We start from the raw sequence: 19,483 nt of genomic DNA, 5'->3' as shown, positions 1-19,483 counted from the left end.
GTATATTTCAACTGAGCTATCTTTTCAGAGATGCTGTAGAAATCTTAATGTTTCTGTATAATTCTTAGATGAACACATCAATCACTTGAATCTTGTTTAAACTTTTATTTTAGTGTTACTGCAATTCTCTTTGGCATAAACTGTGAATGTTTCTGTATTATTCTTAGATGAACACATCAATCACTTGAATCTTGTTTAAACTTTTATTTTAGTGTTACTGCAATTCTCTTTGGCATAAACAGTGAATGTTCTGTATAATTCTGTCTTGTGATTATTTGAACCATTTCAGATTGTGTGTGAGCCTTGATTCTCTTGCATACTTTCTCTTTGAGTGCTTATATCCTCTTGATATTCTGTGTAGATTTTGATTATGTACTGAGTGATGAGCTATGCCACGTGTGTGTGAGTAAGAAGCAGAGTTGTGGTAGTCACTAATTTTGTTTCAATTAGAATGTAGCTCTTATGACTTAGGGACACTTCGCTCAAGCCTGTGTAATTAAAGTTTAGTTGCCTAATTAATTAGATGACTTCATTTTTCTGTTTTGCCTACAGGGCGCACAGTATACATGATACCAGCTTCATCGGTATTTGAGTATATTACACTGATTTGCATTGACAGCATTTGAATAGTATATGCCAACAGTGCAGAAGACTTATGCAAGTTTATGTTTTGTCTTACAGGCATTGTGCTTTGTGAGCGGGCATCGTGATTCTTTCCTTAGATTTGCTCATTACAGTCTAGGAGTTGATCCAACAGCATATCCACTAGAGAATCTGCTGATCTTGACAGCATCATGCAGGGCAACGGCGGTGTTTAGGCATAATTGTCAGATAGGTTACAACTGGACGCTACACCATAATGGTAGTTGTACTGGTGAAACAGTGCATTCAAGTCTCATCACAAAATCAGACCAGTGATCTGGAAAGAAAGAAATGGCAAACGTAAAAAGCACAAATAAAAAACTTACCGTCAACAAAAAGTTCGGCTTCGGACTTGGCCTCCCCACCGGGCCCAACTGCCACGACGCTGTAGTCACCGCTGTCTCTGGCCACGACCCTGGGCATGCGCAAGATGTAGATGTCGCCCTGCTGAGACATCTTGATGTTATAAGAGGGCCGAATTTCCTTGCCGTCTCTGAGCAAATAGAAAGCACAAGAACATTATAAGAAAAATCAGTACTTTTGGTACAATAACTATTGAATTAAATAATATTGAGCAATAGCAGACCAGTGCCAGATAAAGAAATATTTTAACAATTAACCCTGACACTCCTCAGTCCTCCAACAGGTGAAGGATTGAGAAGAGTTAGGGTTAATTAATAATGGAATATTCATATACATACTTTTCAATTTGAATATTGTGCGTAGGTTGTTACTGTTATAATAATGTGTTGATTCAAAACTTAAAAAATAAGAATGTTTCATCTCACTCACCCCTCAACAAGATTTTGTTTTGAGCTGACATAGAGTAGCCTGAATCCACCAAATGATGGAGTGGACTTTCACATGAACAACAAAATACAAAATTTCCTGGCTACCTACCACATGAGTGTTGAGAAATGCTATCAAAAGTATAACACTGGGTCTTTACAGACAGGTGAATATAAGGCTTTGTTTGAACTAACTGACTGTGGCAAGGATTAACACATGTCTATGGGAAGTAGCTGCAGCCACTAGCCAGTGCCATCCACAGGTATCCATGTTATTTCCAACTGTAGCTAAGTAGTTGGACAGACTCTCAGAGAAAGTAATCACAGGTCCCCTCTTCCCGGGTAACCAGCTACCATACTACACTCAAGGGTTCCCCACCTGTACCAGATGACCTTGGTGACTTTGCCAATGATTTTGCATCTGAATTCAACGGAGGTGCCATCTTGTACATCCTGCAAACACACACAAAGAAATAAAGACCAATCAGGACCCTTTCGAAAAAAGGTATGCCCTTCATGTTTTCATTGTCAGTTACTCATGACTTGATCAGCCTAGATACACTTCTGTTCAACCTTTTCAAAACTTGCATCAAAAAGTTGTTTTAATATCTGAATCTGCTTTTTTCCCTGACATTTTAAACTTTGTTTGCTGCATTTCAAAACGTGCTTAACTAACTGCTCATGAGGCTGCTGTTCTGCTTATCAAATTTTTCAATCTGCTTAACCACTGCTTACCAGAGATGTTGGCTTTATACGCATGGCCGGAGTGCCCAAAATCGGACAAAGGAACTGGGCCTTGTATTGAAAGACCGACCTCGGAACAAAAGACCGAGCTGCTGGGAATTGCCAAAAATTTTCAGCACAGAGTGCTGGCATTTTAGAGGTAATCCATTATTGTTTTGAAACAGTATACCACTGTTTGCTGCATTCTGCATCCAGAGATTATCAGTGGGGACAAAAGTGCTCCAGCACTCCAGCGATGAGCAATACTATACCACTGCACGCTAATCTGGCCGTATTTGTAAAGACGCCACCCCCATTCAGCAGTACACTGGGCCAATTTCGGGAACAAAGGAAATTACGCAACACCGCACAATTCTGGGCTCTTTACTAATTTATATTACGGGTTTTGCCCTTACCCAACGTATATATTATTCATAAACACTGTATGCTCAGTGCTTGTCCGAGAGCTTGCGAAAAAAGTCACAAGCTTACTAGGGTGGGACTTGAACCCACGACCTCCTGCTTACTAGTGCAGACTTCTCAACCACTCGACCACCGAGCTTGCCGGGGTCGGCTGGCAGGTCCGAGTCAGGTGAAGAAGTGGGTACCGCAAACTATTTTAAAGGTGTATTTTTTTACTAAGCGGCAGGCCTGGCTGCAATACCCCGGCATCAATGGAGCCTGCCTGTCAGATTAGAGTAACCACCAGACAGTCATTTGTGTGGGTGTAAGCGTCCAGTAAAGTTATGAATTTTTTTGCAATTTTGAAAGCTATTTCAAACATGTCCAAGGAAGGATTTTGTGCCAGGGAGATGTTAATTAATTTAGGATTTTTTTATAGGCTGGACAGGGCAAAAATTCTGAATTAATGTTGAAAATGGAAAATCATGAAAAATCACTTGGCAACTTGTCCGACATGTGCAAACTCCACCCGGCAGGAAGTGGTTAAAATATTTCTCGAACCTAATCAGATTTCAAAATCAGCTTAGCAAAATGCTAAGCACATTGCCTAGTGGATTCCAAATTCATTAACATCAAATCCACATCAGGAAACAGCTAAGCGGAGAATACAACAAAGCAAAATAATCTAGGGAACTGGCTTCAAGTATATTAACTCACATCAAGTGGCATTTTGGTTGGTAACCTGTTCTTGCTAAGCAATTGTTTTGGTTTTTAGTAAATCGTCATGCTTGATACCCCTATGAAATTGTTCCCTAATTTATCAAATCTCATGTGTATTTGCAGGGACACAATGAGGCCTTGTAGTTAGAGTTAAGGACTCATAATAAGGCGGTCTGGGGCTCCAATTCAGTCGCTAGCCATATGTGTCCTTGGGCAAGCCACTTTATCCCAACTTGCCTCTCTCCGAGGATTATAAATGGTACCACCATTAGCTGAAGAGTAGCCTGGGATGGACTAGCATCCCATCTAGGGGGAGTAGAAACATTCAGTTGGCTCATGACAGTTTACGTTGTATAAGTAAAATAGTTACCACATCTTGAAGAGGTTCAGAAATGACCGGTGCTGTGTCCTTAACTACCGGCTTCTCCTGGACCTCTGGCCCTTTGCTGCTCAGCTCAATCTCCATGGGTCCGCCTTTCTCCATCTCCGGCATGAGCAGCTCCAGGGTGCCAAAGTCTGGCCCCAGGTCGATGGTCTCCATGGAGGTGGGTGGAAAGTCCACATGGACCTTAGCAACATCCGCAGTGACATCAAACTTCCGTGGAAAACGCTTGTCTTTGACTGTACAATCAGACACAAACAAGTGAATATTTAAGCTTACCCTCTGCTCTCTGGGTAGTGTTCCAAAGTTGTGGACAAAGGAAAGATTAAGAGCTGTCTAAGGTTAAATGAAACATGTACACATAAGACCTGAAGGAATTTTAAAGTACAGATGCATGAAAGAGAACTTGTCGAAAAACAGAATGAGATGGACACTTGAATTATTATACTTGGTCCCTCTTTCGGGATTCTATTTTGAAATAAATAGCAGTCCAAACATTTCAATTTCCAACAAGGATCAAATCAGGCTCAAATTCAACTCTCAAACTTTGACTCAGACAAGGTGATTACAATAACTGAGTAACACACCTTGAGTCCTCATTCTCAGACCCAAATGAAGTGCTTAGGGCACTTTCGAGGAAACCTTGGTGTAATCAAAAATGATTAACAATAATAATAATACTTATAAGCATGTATATGTCAGAGCAATGAAGTACATATAGTCAAGTACTTCGCACGAACACCACAAGTACACGTACTATCACTGCCAACAGTGAATGAGAAATAAAGGAAAAGGATGTCTCTGTTACACTTCATCATGACAGGTTTGTGGCTTACACTGAAAATAGGCTACTTCTGAGGTACTTCCGAATATTTTGTAGTATTTGAGTGAAGTACTTGCGAAGGACTCAGCTACAGCATTGTGCAAGACGTTAACTCTGCCTTCTTTTGTTACCTTCAAAGTTGACGGTCATCGTGGAGGAGGCCTTGCCCTTTTCGTTCTCAGCCACCACTTTGTAGACACCCATGTCCTGAGGGGTGACACCAGACAGATCCAGCACCAAGACATAGATCTTGCCCTGCTTGGTGGTGCGCAGGCGGTAGCGCCCAGCATCCTTCAGCTCCTTATTGTTGTAGTACCACACCACCTGACAATGGCAATTATATTGGCGATGCCAGTGATGTTGATGGTGACAATAAAAAATTGCAATGAATAAGGCAGCCAGAAATGAAAACTGAAGTGTGGACATCAGTGAAAATGAATGAGGCAACATATAAAATAACGGTGACAATAGCACAGCCAACAGCTATGACAAATTACAGGAAAGTGACAATCACAGTGACATTTAAAATGCATGAAAAATGGCACTCAGTGATTCCAGAGGCAATGACAATATCAACGTGAACAGCAAAGGCATTGATGACTAAATCCTACTGGTAATAACAGGACAATGAAACCTGCAATACAATATACAACTCAAATCGACTGTCACAGTTAATTCTACAGATTTGGCACAGTGAAGTGACTGGAAAGACTGCAACCTCCAAATAAGTACAAGGACAACTTGTGTCTGTTTACACAATTCCTGTGCAATTTTATTTACAGCTCTTTTTCTTCTGCCTTCGATATTTACAAATTCATTAATTCAAGTCATCAAAAATATGTTGATTTAATCCACTATGTACATCAAAAGACCACAGTTGGAGTTGTATATCTGTACTATGAGTGATTCGGAGGTCTATTAACCACTTAGGGTAAATAAGTATCTGTGGTACCTCTCTTCACACGAAAATAAATAAAAATAAACCTCAAAACCACAGGACTATCGGTGGTTTAGGTCTCTGGAAATGACTACACCACGGTGTAAGGTACCGGTACTGACAGAGGCCACACAGATACAATCAAATTCTGAAGTTATGAAGATAAAAGATTCTCATCACCTGCATAAAAAATGAATGTTGAATGCCAATAACATTCTAACCTGGACTACGCATTAAAGGGTCTAGTGAGTAAATACAAGTATGGGGGGTATTTCATTACAAGCTCAGATCTGGTGCCTCAATTGGTAGTGGTACTAAAAGTCTGTGTCATACAAAATGAAGTCAAGTTTCGACAATAAACCAGATTACAAATCACGCCTTTAACTTCACTCACTCCATCATGTGACGAATTGGAGTTTTTAACAGGTTGACATACCAGAAGTTGTCAAAAGTTCACGAGATGTTCAGATTACAGAATATTAAAAGACAATACAGTTCACCGCGATAAAATTGGTGAGAAGGATTGTGGTGTGTGGTCTCTCATTGTCACATAATAGTCCGTGATGGTTGATCTAGGGCAACTCGAGTTCATTCAATCCATCACAGTGCCCTCAGTCGTCTCTGCAACACAGGTTCAAAGGCACATCGTCAAACCCAAGAAAGAGGTCTTCATCAGGCATCAACCCCCTTTCAGTGTCAGGCACTTCCTGCATGAGATACGATTTGGGCCACCTAATTTTAAAACAAAAACTTGGCCAAAACACAAATAATAATGCCCAAATACCACAAACTTACACAAGGCGAAATCTCTGAAATGATTACCTTAACATTATATTTGTTCAGTTCTTGAGGGAGACTACCCGTCATTAATTTCTAACATTCATCACAATAGCACATCACAAATATCTAACTCCAACAATGACTCAAATATTAACAGTTTTCTTGCTGTTTTAAATCCTGGATTGTTGATCTAACCACTCTAGGTTTCACTCAACTGCCTTAAGTAGTCTGTAATAATCTGCTTCTTGTGCAGCAAAAGGGCAGAAAACAGGCACAGAAAAGCACACAACTCTGACAATCAGCAGACTCTACTCCCTCAGTTCATGTCATGATCAAAAAATGCCCTGCCCAGGCACACCCAATAGTGTTTCCATACTAGGCTCACATCTCATTTTCATGCAAAACAAGCACCAGTGTGTTACACTCCACCTCATTCAGGAAAAAACCTGTTGAACTTACACACAAAGAAATTGGGAGTTTTGGGATCGGCACTCTGCATTACAAAACAAAGCTAAGTATGCAGCCCACAATAGAAGAGGGGACACTACTGCTTCTTGGCCTGTACTGTCAAACAAAATAGTCCTGTATAAACATGAACATGTGTGCAAAGAAATCCATGGCCCTGTGAAGTGAACTGGAAAAGAAAGATCACTAATGAATGAGTGAATGAATACGGATGAGTATGCCCAGTGCTTGAGTACCTGAAAACAGTACCAAGAGTGTTATAGAAGAATTCGGTCATTGATAACCATACTATGAAATTAGGAAAGATATTCTACTGCAAAAATTGCTGGTCTCAATCTCACAGAGGTCATTGTGTCCTTTATCAAGACACACTGCCACAACTACCTTCACTGAACTACGCCCAGACATCTATGTGTGCCATAAAAAAATCAGCAATCTAGTGCATTTAACTCTTAACATTACAGAATGTACTTCTGCTACCAAACAAATTATTTCTTGGTACAGTTTATGATTCTGAACAATAATGTAAATTATTTGGATATGTTGCGCTGTCTGACCCTTGAAGTTATTTCCAGTAATAGTTTATTTAGCAGAGGACTTTATTTTAATGGCATTTGCAGGCAGATGACATGAGGCAAACATGATCCAATGAACCAAATAATAACGATGATGGCACATAAAATTCTCAGTTCCTGACTCATATAACTCTGGGACAGCTTGGCAATTTGCCAGGACCCTGGACTGGCATGCTTGGAATGCTGCCAATGTGGCCAATGTGATGCGCCACTTTATATCAACCCTGTTCCCAGGGCAAAGTTAAGCTGAACCTTGTACTCTGGGCACTTCAAATAACCTTGCACACTGAATGTGAGACTGAAGGCCACAGCAAATGTGGTAGCAATGTATTGTGGGATAGACCGTTGGAAGTCTTACCTAAAAAGTCTTTGGCCACAGATAACTAATTACAGTTCTTTTAAAATAATGCTACATATTCTTGGCAGCCTTTTATAACTTTGCAATATTTCAACACGCAAACGCTACACCCACATAGTGTCAAAGGGTTGAAAAGCCAGAAAATACAAGTAGCCCAACTGAAACATTCTTTAGCTGTCAATAACAAGATGAACTTACAAGTCACACGCTGTGATTGTAAAACTAAGTTTGTAATTTCCTGTGGATTCTTTTCAAAACTTGGAAAATCTAAAACAAAAATTGCAGTTTGTGTTTTAAGCTAATGACAAACTCTTCCCACATAAGAGAATTTGTGATGTGATCTGTAAAAACCCTTCACATGGTGAGCTACATGTATGCAATTTGGGTGCATATAAACTGGCACTTAGTATGGACACAATCTTGTTTTCAGATATATTACATTTATGATTCTAGGTTGTCTACAACAGGAATCTAGGTTGTCTAGAATCATGAACTAAACAGTTTTGAAAAGAGGACAGTGTCCAGATCAGTTTGAAGTTGATATGCACCTAAAGGACACAGCTCACCATGTGAACGGTGTTCTTGGATCACGTCACAAATTCCTGCAAATTTTCAAACTTTGTCGCTATTTTGTGATGATACACAAGGGTGAGACTGAGTGAAAAATAAAATACCCATGAAAGAATCACTAGAGGCTTGGGGGGCCCCACAGCAGCATAGGGGCTAAAGTATACAATTATGTGTGCCCAAAGGCACTTCTTACAAGACCAATTTGTTGTGATCTGTCAATATTTCTCATTAAAAACACCTTAATGGTAAACTCCGGATTTCACAGATTTTTATAAACGTTGTTGGAAAAATCCTGACAAATCTCACCCCTGGACATAGTTTCTTTCTTAGTTTGATGCTCAAAGTTAGTGAAAAAAGCTGGGTCATAGTATAATGTAGCCAACTATCCACCGGTCCTGAGAACAGGCAAAACTAATTTGAATGCTCACCTTGGGCCTGGGGTCCGCCATAACCTTGCACTCCATGACCAAACGACGGCCGTTATCCTCCTGCTTGATGGTTGGCTTCTCAATGAAGGTGGGGGCACCCTCCTTGTTAGCCTCGCGAACTGTGGGTAAGACGTGAATGGCAGTCTCAGTTCATAATTTGTTTTGTTCATTACAGACCTCTTTATCAAATAAGGGATACTGGGGTCATGAGGTAGACAGAATTTCAAACAGCCACTGAGCAAGTTTGCTTGGCAAATGCATGTGCTAAACGAACCTCAGCTGTACCAGTCACACACAATATACTGTTACATAACATCCCAGTTTGGCTGGTAACCTGTTTTGCTGAGCTAATGTTTATTATACTTAGCAAATTTCTATGTGTCTTCCATGAAACTGGTGCCCACTTCTGGGTTTTCCCGTTCTTTGGAACATGCTGATAATATGCGTGCACATCCGTAGTTACATAAATAATTTATAAATGTAGTGAAAATGCTTCCACTTTATGAATCCCATTGACCAGCCTACTGTTAATGGTAGGGGGTCAGGTCAGTAAAACCATGTGATCAAACCTTCCAGGATTAGTTTTATAATCCGCTACGGATTAATTTCAAGGCAAAATGGAGCAGCAAGGGATCTTTTAAGGAGTAAGCATGTTCAAAAATGGTAGCTCAGGAAGTCTGTGTAGGTATCAGCACTCACCGTCAAAGTTGAGGTTGATGGTGGTTCTGGCTTCCCCGGCATCGTTGCGTGCAAACACCAAATAGGTCCCGCCGTCCTTGGGGCTGATGTTGTCCATGCTCAGTACCAGCATATACTGCTTCATCCCCTTGGGCTCCAGCTTGATGTTGTATTTGCCGCCTGTCGGGATGCGCTTGTTACCCAGCGTCCAGATGATCTCGGGTTTTGGGTCACCCGTCAGCTGGCAGTCGAAGTAGACTGAGGAGCCATCGTCCGACTGCCGCATAGCCGGATTGCCCACAAATGAGGGAGGGGTGCCTTTCCTGTTTGTAAAACAAACATTGCTCAATTGAGCAACTTGCCAATGGTGTTATTCAATGTCACACTTGTCCTGGGCGCAGGATTATCTTTGGCCAAAAATACCAACTTTTTCCAGGTACCAGGTACCATAAAGACAGTCATTTACAAAGTTGGACTTTACATATGCTGACCCTTGGTGATTATTTGTTCAAGATTTGTGCAACAGTTCTTAAATGCATTGTTGCGTTTTAAATACTTTGAAACAACGTTGCATAGCTACATGTGATACAAAGCCCAGCCTTGGCCCATGACCACTTGAGGGCTCAACACTAAACCTCCAAGCAATAATTTGGGAATCACTCAGTTGTGGGGACCAGTAAAGATATCATGCAGCACTAAATACAAAACAAGTCACAGCATGTTTGAACACCCTCCATTTCCAACACAGGAAATACCTATGTTTACACACCATTCCACGTGAAATGGTTAAAAATATCAAGTCACTTGCAAAACTGTACAGCATACCTCATACTGACTTTTGATATCAGTTTGACTGCAAAGACTACTTTTTGGTCAAAGGTTTTTGAACAAATCTGTCTTCAATGGAAATCTAGTATTACAAATGAAGTTATAAAAGAAATGTAAAGTTTGATGGTATCGTCCTATGGTACATGTATATAAAGGAAAAATAAATGTGCATTTCATCATGTTTTTGTCCACCAATACGTACAATTCAACCTGAAATACTGAGGTTTACAATGGTTCAAATTTTCATTAACATTCCAGGGAAAATGTACTATAAGCTGTGTTCAAGCATAGAAGGACACAGAAGGAGTTTGAACAGCCCGGGCTGTAACATCTGGCCAATTACCACTTTCTGGCATGCCTGGTATGCTCACAGCCAGAGCGCAACGAACGCTTGCTATGCACCATCTGTTTCACAACCACGTAACCCCTGTGTACCCTATGATCACCACCACAATTTGTCGTGGTAACCTGCATCCTTAAAACTTTGTGCACTGAGGTATAGGAAATTGAATATTCATGTATTTGTTGGTGCTCAGTATGATCTCACGACAACATAAAATTCAATGCTTGCACAGTTGCTTGCATTATGCTGTGTGCCCTAAATCTATATGTGCAGTCATTGCCCTTAATGAGCTCTTTCTTCTGGAGTTATTTTGGGAATAAACAGCCCGGCTGTTTACAAGATTTTGTGTTTTGTTTGAATCATTTTTTACAATGGAATTTGCACAGAGGCGCATTTTTTATGAGATTTCACGACCACTCCCTGTGATGAAATAGCGCATTTTGTTACTTATGAACTTAGCTTTCCAGTAAAAGTCAACATATTGTTGGCCAGTCTTAGCCAAATTCATACCAAGTCTTTGAACACTGATGTATTGGAGGGAGGAGAATAAAATTACAAACTTTGCATGGATAATGGAACAGTGTATCAAAATTTTTAAAGTTTATTTACGATGGCAAAAGTAGGTCTAATATCAAGAATTTCTCTCTCTCTATTTCCTGGTCACAGCAATAATTTGTACTTAATTGCAAGCAAAACACTACAACTGTTGCTAGGATATTACTGGCCCCGCGTGTCCGGCTTAGATGCAGGCAGTAATCAGGCATTTTTGGAATGTTTTCTATTATTCGTCTGACTCGGCGGCAACCATCATTTGCCAACACTTTGAAGTGCCAGAGTTGCAAACTCCTTCTGTGTCCTTCCTCTATGGTTCAAGTCACCTTGCTACAGCTAGAAACAAGAACCAAGTCAATAGGAAATGGATGTGGTTACTACCTGGTTGCTTTCATAGGTACATGCATTAGTTCCAGTCACAGCAAAGTACTTTAGATGTGGCTTAAGACTCATAGTCATACATGCGATTTAGTCACAAAGGCTATTATGCCACATTTCTAGGAGTTTTGAAAGGAGGACTAAAATGTTGACTTACACCGGTGGCTTAGGTGGTTCCTCTGCCCCACCCTCAAAGTTCAAGTCGATGGTGGACTTAGCATCACCGTGTTCGTTCTGTGCCACGATCTTGTACTTGCCGGCATCCTTGGCCGACACGTCAGTGATGCCGAGCGTGAGGAAGAAGATGTTGTCGTCCTGCTCCACGTTCATCTTGATGCGCCCACTGGTGGCCAGCGGCACGTCGTCCTTGTACCAGGTCAGAGTGGGTCGGGGGTCAGCCGTCAGCTCACACTGGAAGGTCAGGTTGCGGCCATCCGAGGACTGCTCGATCTTGGGCTGCATGGTGAATGACGGGGCACCCGCTACATTGGAATAAAAATAGAAGGCATAAGCCATTGTCTGATACACATAACTCTGAATCCATCATTATTTGCTTTGTCAACTACTACTCCCTATATGAACAGTGAAAGTTTAGAACTGATTCTGAGTTCTGACGTAAGACAAACCTCATCATAATAACATATAATCCATAAGTGATGAAGCCAAAATATCCAGCAGTACTAGTGTTCAAAGTACCACATCATTATCTCTACTCATAGGCCCTTGAGCATTTCCTAAAAACCATCTCAGCTTTTCAGATACAAATGACCAATCAAACAAAATGATAATATCTGCCCCTACAGTTACCCATTTATACCTCCTGAGTGAAGGAGAGCATGTAGGAATGATGTGATTATAATGAGACCACAACACATGCTTAGTAGTCAGATCTACTTCTGACCCAATGATTGAGGATTATAAGCTCTAAACATCAGATCATTTGTGACTGGATCCCTAAATGTAAGTCTTAACCACTTCCTGCCAGGGACTTCGGAATCAGAGAAGTATGCTTTATATGCGTGGGCGGGGTCTCTGAACTCGGACAAAGGAAACAGGACCCTGTAACAAAAGACCGTACTCCCGACAAAAGACCAGGTTGCTGGGCATTACTGACATTTTTCACTCTCAAAAGTGGTGATAATCCAGCCTTGTTTTGAAACCCCATACCAGGGTTTGGGGCATTGAGAGCAAGCGGATTACCACCGGGGACAAAAGCGCTCCACCACCGCAGTGATGAGCCACACAGCACCGTTGCACGCTGATCTGGCCCCTATTGAAAAGAGGTCAGTAGTGCACTGAGCCAGGTTCGTGAACAAAAGACAGCTGTATAACACCGCACAATCTGGGCTCTGTTTACAAGGCTGCAGGCCTGGCTGAAATACTCGGGGCGTCAATGAAGGTCACCTGTCAACTTAGAGTAGTGCCTAAAGATTACTTCATGCGGCTATAAATGACCGTTACATGAAATGATGAATTTTTGAAGGATTTTGAAAACGGAAAAAATGACAGTCATGCCGGCCCAGCATCCTCAACATTGAAAAATGCCCCGGCATGAAGTGGTTATGGCCATCAATCTGTGCATCAAAGCATGCACAAGACAGAACACACTATTGTTCTGATCTATCACCTAGTTCAGCATCCTCATAATAGACAAATATAGACAATGAGTGAAAAATGTTGAGAGCTCCCATTGATTGGCAGGTGCCAGACTTTCCTGAAGGCTTCTCACTCAAAACTGGCTCTGGAGACTTGTGACTCAATTTGTTAGGTTGGGCCACATTTTTGGGGGGGCCCAAGCTTAATGTGTGCCCAAGGTTTAGAATGTTCTCATTTATTTGTAAACATGAAGCCAAACCTGAGACAAAGTCAAGACTAAGGGAAAACCAGGCCCTCGACTCACTCTGGAAGTTGAGCTTGATGGTGTTCGTGGCGGTGCCCAGCTTGTTGCTGGCCACAATCTTATACTCCCCGCCATCTTTCTCAGTGACATCCGTGATCTCCAGCGCCAGGAAGTAGTACTCGGCGTCGGGGCTGAAGGTCAGCCGGAACCGGCCGCCATCCCGTAGCACGCTGTTGCCCCGGTACCAGGTCACCTCGGGCTCCGGGTCGGCCATCAGCTCACACTCGATGGTCAGCTTCACGCCGTCCTCCGACTGCCGCATCCTGGGCTTCATGGTGAAGTTGGGAGCAATGCCCTCGGCATCCCTTCAGCCATTAAGAAAATAATAGCAGCTGTTGACTACTGCATTTGTTTTTGAAAACAGCTTTTGTTTTTATTATGATTTTTTTCCTTTTTTTTATTTTTCAGAAAATCTAGTAAAAGAGGGTGGAAGTTAAGGTTTTACCCTTGGCAAGCCTTCAGCCTCTAAAGAAGGAACAACAGGCACTCATTCCTGCACTATTCTGTATAAACAGGTTTTGTTTTTGTTATGATTTTTGTTTTCCTTTTTCTAGTTTTCCTATCTACAGGACATCTAGTAAAAGAGGGTTCAGGGCTACACCCTCAGCATTCCTCCAGCCACTAATCTTCGGTGGTTCAGTAAAATCACATAGAATCTTGTTGGACGTAGCATGGAAATAATAACAGGAGTTTACTGCCACAATGTTTTGTGTGCAGCTTTGGCAGTCCTACCTAAACAGCTTTTGTTTTTGTTCAGATTTTTGTTAACTTTCCATACAGGAAGTCTGGAGCAAAGTTGGGACTATACTATCAGCATCCACTGAACCACTGACCAACAAAGGAATAAATGTTATGTCCAAAAACCTCTGACCAGCCAAAATCGTTTTAATAAAAGACAGCTTTTGTTTCATTGAGATTCTGTTTGTCTTCTTATTTTTTCCACTGAACGTTGCACATTCCAAGCAGCTAATCATTGCAAATTCTCCAGAGTCAAATGCCTAAGATTTAATAGACCTTTTGAAAGTTTTTACTACCGTTGTACAAATGACAACTTACCCTGGCTTCCCTTCACCTTCCTCCTCTTCTGTTCAAAACAAGCAACAAAATTCTTTTACCAAAACATGTCAACGATAAATGTAATTTTCAGGAAATAATCAACTCAAGATGCAACTAAATTTCAGGTTTATTCATTACAAAACAAGGAGTAAACCCCAAAGAATTAAACCTCTGCAGAAATATTTGTAAAAATTGGAGTCAAACATTTTAAGATAGAAAAAAAAAGGTAAGCAATCACACTCCTGCATACATGTATCTGACCAAATTGTTGGGGTGTTTGGTTCCATTTCTACCCATTCTTTAACATACTTTGTCTCCAGTGATGCATGAACTGGAAGAGATGGGTCTCTTATGAGACGAACCACAGGCTACAGTAATCAAGAAATTGTATTATCAAGTTGTACTTCTTAGGTTTTCAGCAAAAAACACAAACAGCTCCCTCGGATATTCACTTAAACTCACTGAAGTATCAGGTTCCATCCAAACCTGTACAAAGGCATAACTGTAAAAACAAACTCACCCCCAAACTTCAGGTTGATAGTGGCACTGGTGCTGCCTGACTTGTTCTCGGCTACAATCTTGTAGTTCCCTGCATCCTCGCCCGACACGTCCTCAATCTCCAGGGCCACTAGGTAGCCCTGGGCTTCGGGCTTGGTGGTCATGAAGTAGCGGCCGCCATCCCGCAGCTCTCGGTCGTTCAGGAACCACTTGAAGCTGGGCCGAGGCTCGCCAGCGATGCGGCAGGAGAACTTAAGGACCCGGCCATCATCTGACTGGTCGAGGATCGGCTTCTGGACAAAAGTGGGCCCAGATTCTTTCACCATGGTGACGTTGGATAACAGAACCTGCTCAAAAAAAAAAAAGAGTTTGTTTCAGACCTGTTCAATTTCTTAATGCCCACTCAATCCCTGGACCCAGAAGTGGAGCGAAGAAATTTTCCAAGGAGGGTTGGGCAATCCTCCTTTGGGGCCTCTGACTGAGGCACGAGTTCCATATTTGGCCACCATGTATTTGCCATCAAGCTTGACAGATTATACACTTCTTCGAGTATTTTCGTCAAGACAAATCCAAATGCAAGGACAAGCTGCTATTGTCTAAGAAAAAAATTACTTTATGTCATTTATTTTAAAATTTAGTCACATAGACCTATATAAAACTCAAGATCATGGTGGCTGGATGTGGAGATCTTTTGCATCAGAACCAAGAGCAAGTTCAGGACACTAACCACTACTATATCCACATCGGTTGAAATAACAGGAGCCAAGAAATCTTTACTGCCACAAATCTTTGTCTTGCTCCAAGCCTACATTGTCGTTGTGAATTCATTCACAAAGATGGATAATTAAGACCTAATGTACTTGTGGACTTTATTGTTAAGAACAAAAATCCCCAAGCCTAGGGAATGAATCATTGTGGGATTAAGTATGTAATGTGGTATTGCCATTGCTACTGGTCCAGCGCCTGCTGTGTAACGTATACAATTTTTGTCTGGTGCTCTGGTTCTATGCTTACTTATCACTTTGAATTTGTATTCATAAAATGGAATTTACACCTATTGCAATTTCTGAATTTTTATTGTTTCCCTTGAAAAGAAAAACATGAATCAAGTGAGGAAAGTGAAATATCCTGTAACAGTAAAAGGATAATCTTACAATTTTCTGGACGTAAAAACTAAAAATGTCGGCCACAGGTCTCAATCCTTGGCCATCATGTTTTCAAATGGTATTTTGGAAAAAGAGGTCACATACTCATAGAACAACATGCATCATATCCTAAATATTTATACTTTATTCCATCAATTCTTCTGCAGTTTGATTTTCAATTATCAACTGCCCATGATGTGTTTGATAGAATACATAGTATAAATATTTAAGATCCATATGACACACTTTGCTCTATGTATGTGACTTTTTTTCCAACTGCATGTAGGCCTACCTCTGCGAATGAAATGGGCCATGATGATGATGGGCCAGCTCTAGAGCCAGATCTTAACCAAAGCACTAGCTTGGCTAAGCAATCGCTTGGTTTCAAAGCTTGAACTTAACAAGCTGACAAGTCTGTATAGAATTGGTTCAACACAAGCGTTTAGAAAGGTACACGAATAATGGTAAAATATATGTCGGACGCAATCTGCGAACCTGCACAATTGCTCTGCGCGATTAGCATTAGTCGATCCTGCATGACATCTCATCTCGAAGGCTACGATCATGACGATACGAAGTATTACAATTTACAACTACATGTAGGGCCCGGTAATAGTAATACAAGTTACGTTAGTCGTTACCGATTACGGAGTGAGGCCACCCGCCACATAATAAACTCATCACACAACACTCGCTCCAGACACCAAATGGTGAGCAGTCGTCTACAGACATAGCTAGAATTTCATCAGGGTCGAGCTAAAGTTGGAGTTGGAATTCGTGGAATTTCTTCTCACTTTAAAGTGTCTTCCACATGGTCACACACCCTGCACTCAGTATTTTTTTAATCGGCCGCGCGAAACGAGAACAAATGTAAAAGTATCTAGACTCATCGCAATCAAAATGCGTTATTTACAAAACTTGTAACTGGCTACCAGACTACTAAACATTAGTTGGCCGATTTTCAAACTACGGCTACATTGTCAAGGCGGATCTCTTTGTACCGCGCCGCAATGTATAATTAAAAACAGTTACTCAATAGAGGACAACGTTCTGGTTTGAATAGATATGAGTGCGGATAAAATCTGGAATCTTTTCGTTTAGCTGGCTTCATCAAAGGTTTTGGGATCTGGATTATGTCGACAGCACTTCACATCACACCAAGGTCAGGATTTGGACAAACTGAGTTGTAACCAAAAACTTGGATTTAATTACCAACTCTTTTCTCAGTCACTAGCATGGTAATGATGCCTCGACTCAGATGTGATGTGTATTGCTAAGCTGTGACTAATTCCCTGATAATTTTTACGCTCGCTACATTGAATTTGCCAAACTATTGGCCTGTTGTGCCCAGAAGATCATTAAAGAACTAAAAGGGACACGCCCTACTTTGACGACAGGGACTTTTTTGTGGCTGAAAAAATTCCAAGCAATTAAAAACAGTAATACTGGCCAAAAAAATATAAAATATAACAAATTGGAAAAACTAACATAATACTCTCTTTCACCGAAATGCGGGCTTTTCCATTCTACAAGCTAATCTTTTGGATTTAGCTATTAGCTTATCTTTTTGGATGTTTAGTTGGATGTTGAAAACTGCATTAGACTGTTGAAAACTCCCTCAACAAATATTCCTGCTTGTATTTAAAGATACCTAACAAAAATTGTTCGTTGGAGTGCAAAAAAAAAATTAATTTCAAAACGCGCCATTCAAGGTATTTTAGGTTGTAGGGTACTTACGATTTGAATAAAAATGTATTCCTCCAGAAGTTCTTTTTAACCGTTTCACTTCTCCGTGTGTCTTGTTTTTATGCATACATTAATAAGTATAGCAACTATACAGAATTACCCCCCCCCCCAAAAAGGATGCTATAGGGGGGGCGACAAAAATGGGGAAGGGAAGACATGAAGGGTGTAAACGTTACCGATTTTGCTCAAACAAGCTCAAAATGCCCCCTCCCACATTTAACTGTTTATCAGTTTTCAGAAGATGAGTGCTTCGCCCCCTGGAATAAAAGTAGTTTGCACCCCCCCGGGAAAAATCATTTTTCCCCGGGCATACGATATCTCTAAGAAAATGATTAATCTCACTGCACAAACATTTCACGAAGTCACTGTCGAAAGCCAACCCGGACAAACGAGCTTTGTTCAAACTCGTGATTACTTTTGTCTGTTTCATATTTTCTCGTATTTTTAGTCTAACCTGAATAATAGTTTCTATGCCTTTTCCTGGGCGAAATGTACACGCCACATTTCATTGATATCGAATTCTTCCAAACTTGGCAAAGAAATGTTTTTAGGGGAAAAATGACTGTCGATAACGATTATGAATAATTGTGTGTCGATGACATTCAATTATTTTCGTTTCGCACCACCAGCGTTCTGCGAAACACGGTATATTGCCTCAAATTATGGTCGGGCTGAAAATGCACAAGAAGTAATTTTAAGTGAAAATATTAATGCTATTTGGATTAAGTTTATCTTCTGACATCTGTGAAACAATCTTTACTCACATAAGTCTATGTATCTCGCCTTTGCGTGAAAGTCCAAACCGAATAAAGCTGAAAACTTGCGACAAATAATCGTCAATTATACTTTTGATGTCCAAAAGTTTCCAATCCTCGCCGATGAAATTATAATTATAGATTATTTTTCGTTAAATGCTCATGAATGATCAGGTCCAAATTCCTGACATTCTCTGGCTATATTATGTTGAGATAACACACACGCCCATGAAGATGCTACATGTTGAAAGATGAAAAGTTAACGGGATGACAATTCGAAGGTTTCCTTTCCCAGCAAAACTTACCGCTTTCAGGCGATTAAAATATCCTCATGTCAAGCAGACAAGGATGTCTCTGCGTTAAATAATCCTGGATCTTTTGTTTCCTTCTCAATTCTTCTGTTTTCTTCTTCGATGACGCGGAGGCAAAAGACAGCGAGACTGGAGCAAAGTGGAGAGACGAGAGTAGTTGTCCAGAAGACGAACTCGATCGAGCTTAGGCGAGACACACCGTGCGCAGAACGGGGAGAATTCGTCAGGAATTTTCCTTTTGCCGGCTTAGACTTCACTGCGCATGTTCTCTCAGTGCTGCCGCTGCACGCATTGCTGATAGGGTCAGAAGAGATATGCGACGGCTTACCAAAAAAGGTTCGCGCGCTGTCGGGTGGGGGACCTGCGGTGTATCAGCGTTTAATCGGGCCTTGGCCTACACAGAAAGTAACTTGAAAAGACGAGCGAACATCATACTTCGTCAGATGGATTTGTGTAAACAACTTTCAGTTGTAAATATCCCCCTATTGATTATTTTGTACTTCCGTAAATCAAATTACTTTCCATACGTGTTATGTTTAATAGCAAATAGGCGGTTGGGTATTTCCTACTACATGTATGCGTCAATGCTATAGACACCGATTCCTATCCTTTTTAAAATAAAGTTCTGATATCTTAACGATTATTTAATCATTGGTTTTGCTTGACATGGAAATAGTGGATCCCACGCAGTGGTTATGAA

The 19,483-nt window shown here is 41.0% G+C and overlaps 1 protein-coding gene across 8 annotated transcripts in view; it reads right to left on the bottom strand.

The window, feature by feature from the left end:
• The window catches only part of LOC110979570 (twitchin-like), a 106,111-nt gene extending 87,140 nt beyond the window's left edge, over positions 1 to 18,971 (bottom strand). For 7 of the 8 annotated variants that reach the window (XM_087131957.1, XM_087131971.1, XM_087131972.1 and 4 more), the window contains exons 1-11: positions 18,778 to 18,971; positions 14,849 to 15,173; positions 14,329 to 14,356; positions 13,273 to 13,577; positions 11,530 to 11,854; positions 9,293 to 9,594; positions 8,594 to 8,712; positions 4,612 to 4,804; positions 3,646 to 3,896; positions 1,810 to 1,883; positions 969 to 1,135 (exon numbers count right to left, since the gene is read on the bottom strand). In XM_087131957.1, coding sequence (XP_086988083.1) covers positions 969 to 1,135; positions 1,810 to 1,883; positions 3,646 to 3,896; positions 4,612 to 4,804; positions 8,594 to 8,712; positions 9,293 to 9,594; positions 11,530 to 11,854; positions 13,273 to 13,577; positions 14,329 to 14,356; positions 14,849 to 15,152 — 2,068 coding nt within the window. In that variant the 5' untranslated portion in view covers positions 15,153 to 15,173; positions 18,778 to 18,971. The remainder of the gene's footprint in view (positions 1 to 968; positions 1,136 to 1,809; positions 1,884 to 3,645; positions 3,897 to 4,611; positions 4,805 to 8,593; positions 8,713 to 9,292; positions 9,595 to 11,529; positions 11,855 to 13,272; positions 13,578 to 14,328; positions 14,357 to 14,848; positions 15,174 to 18,777) is intronic. The other variant, XM_087131983.1, reaches the window with a different exon arrangement.
• Positions 18,972 to 19,483: the final 512 nt, after the last annotated feature.

Source organism: Acanthaster planci, linkage group LG02, assembly GCF_054643075.1.
Source record: "Acanthaster planci isolate LZ-2023a linkage group LG02, COTS_SCS, whole genome shotgun sequence".
NCBI classification, from domain to species: Eukaryota; Metazoa; Echinodermata; class Asteroidea; order Valvatida; family Acanthasteridae; genus Acanthaster; species Acanthaster planci.
Note: the sequence above shows the minus strand (reverse complement) of the source record. Positions and strands in the feature narration are given on the sequence as shown.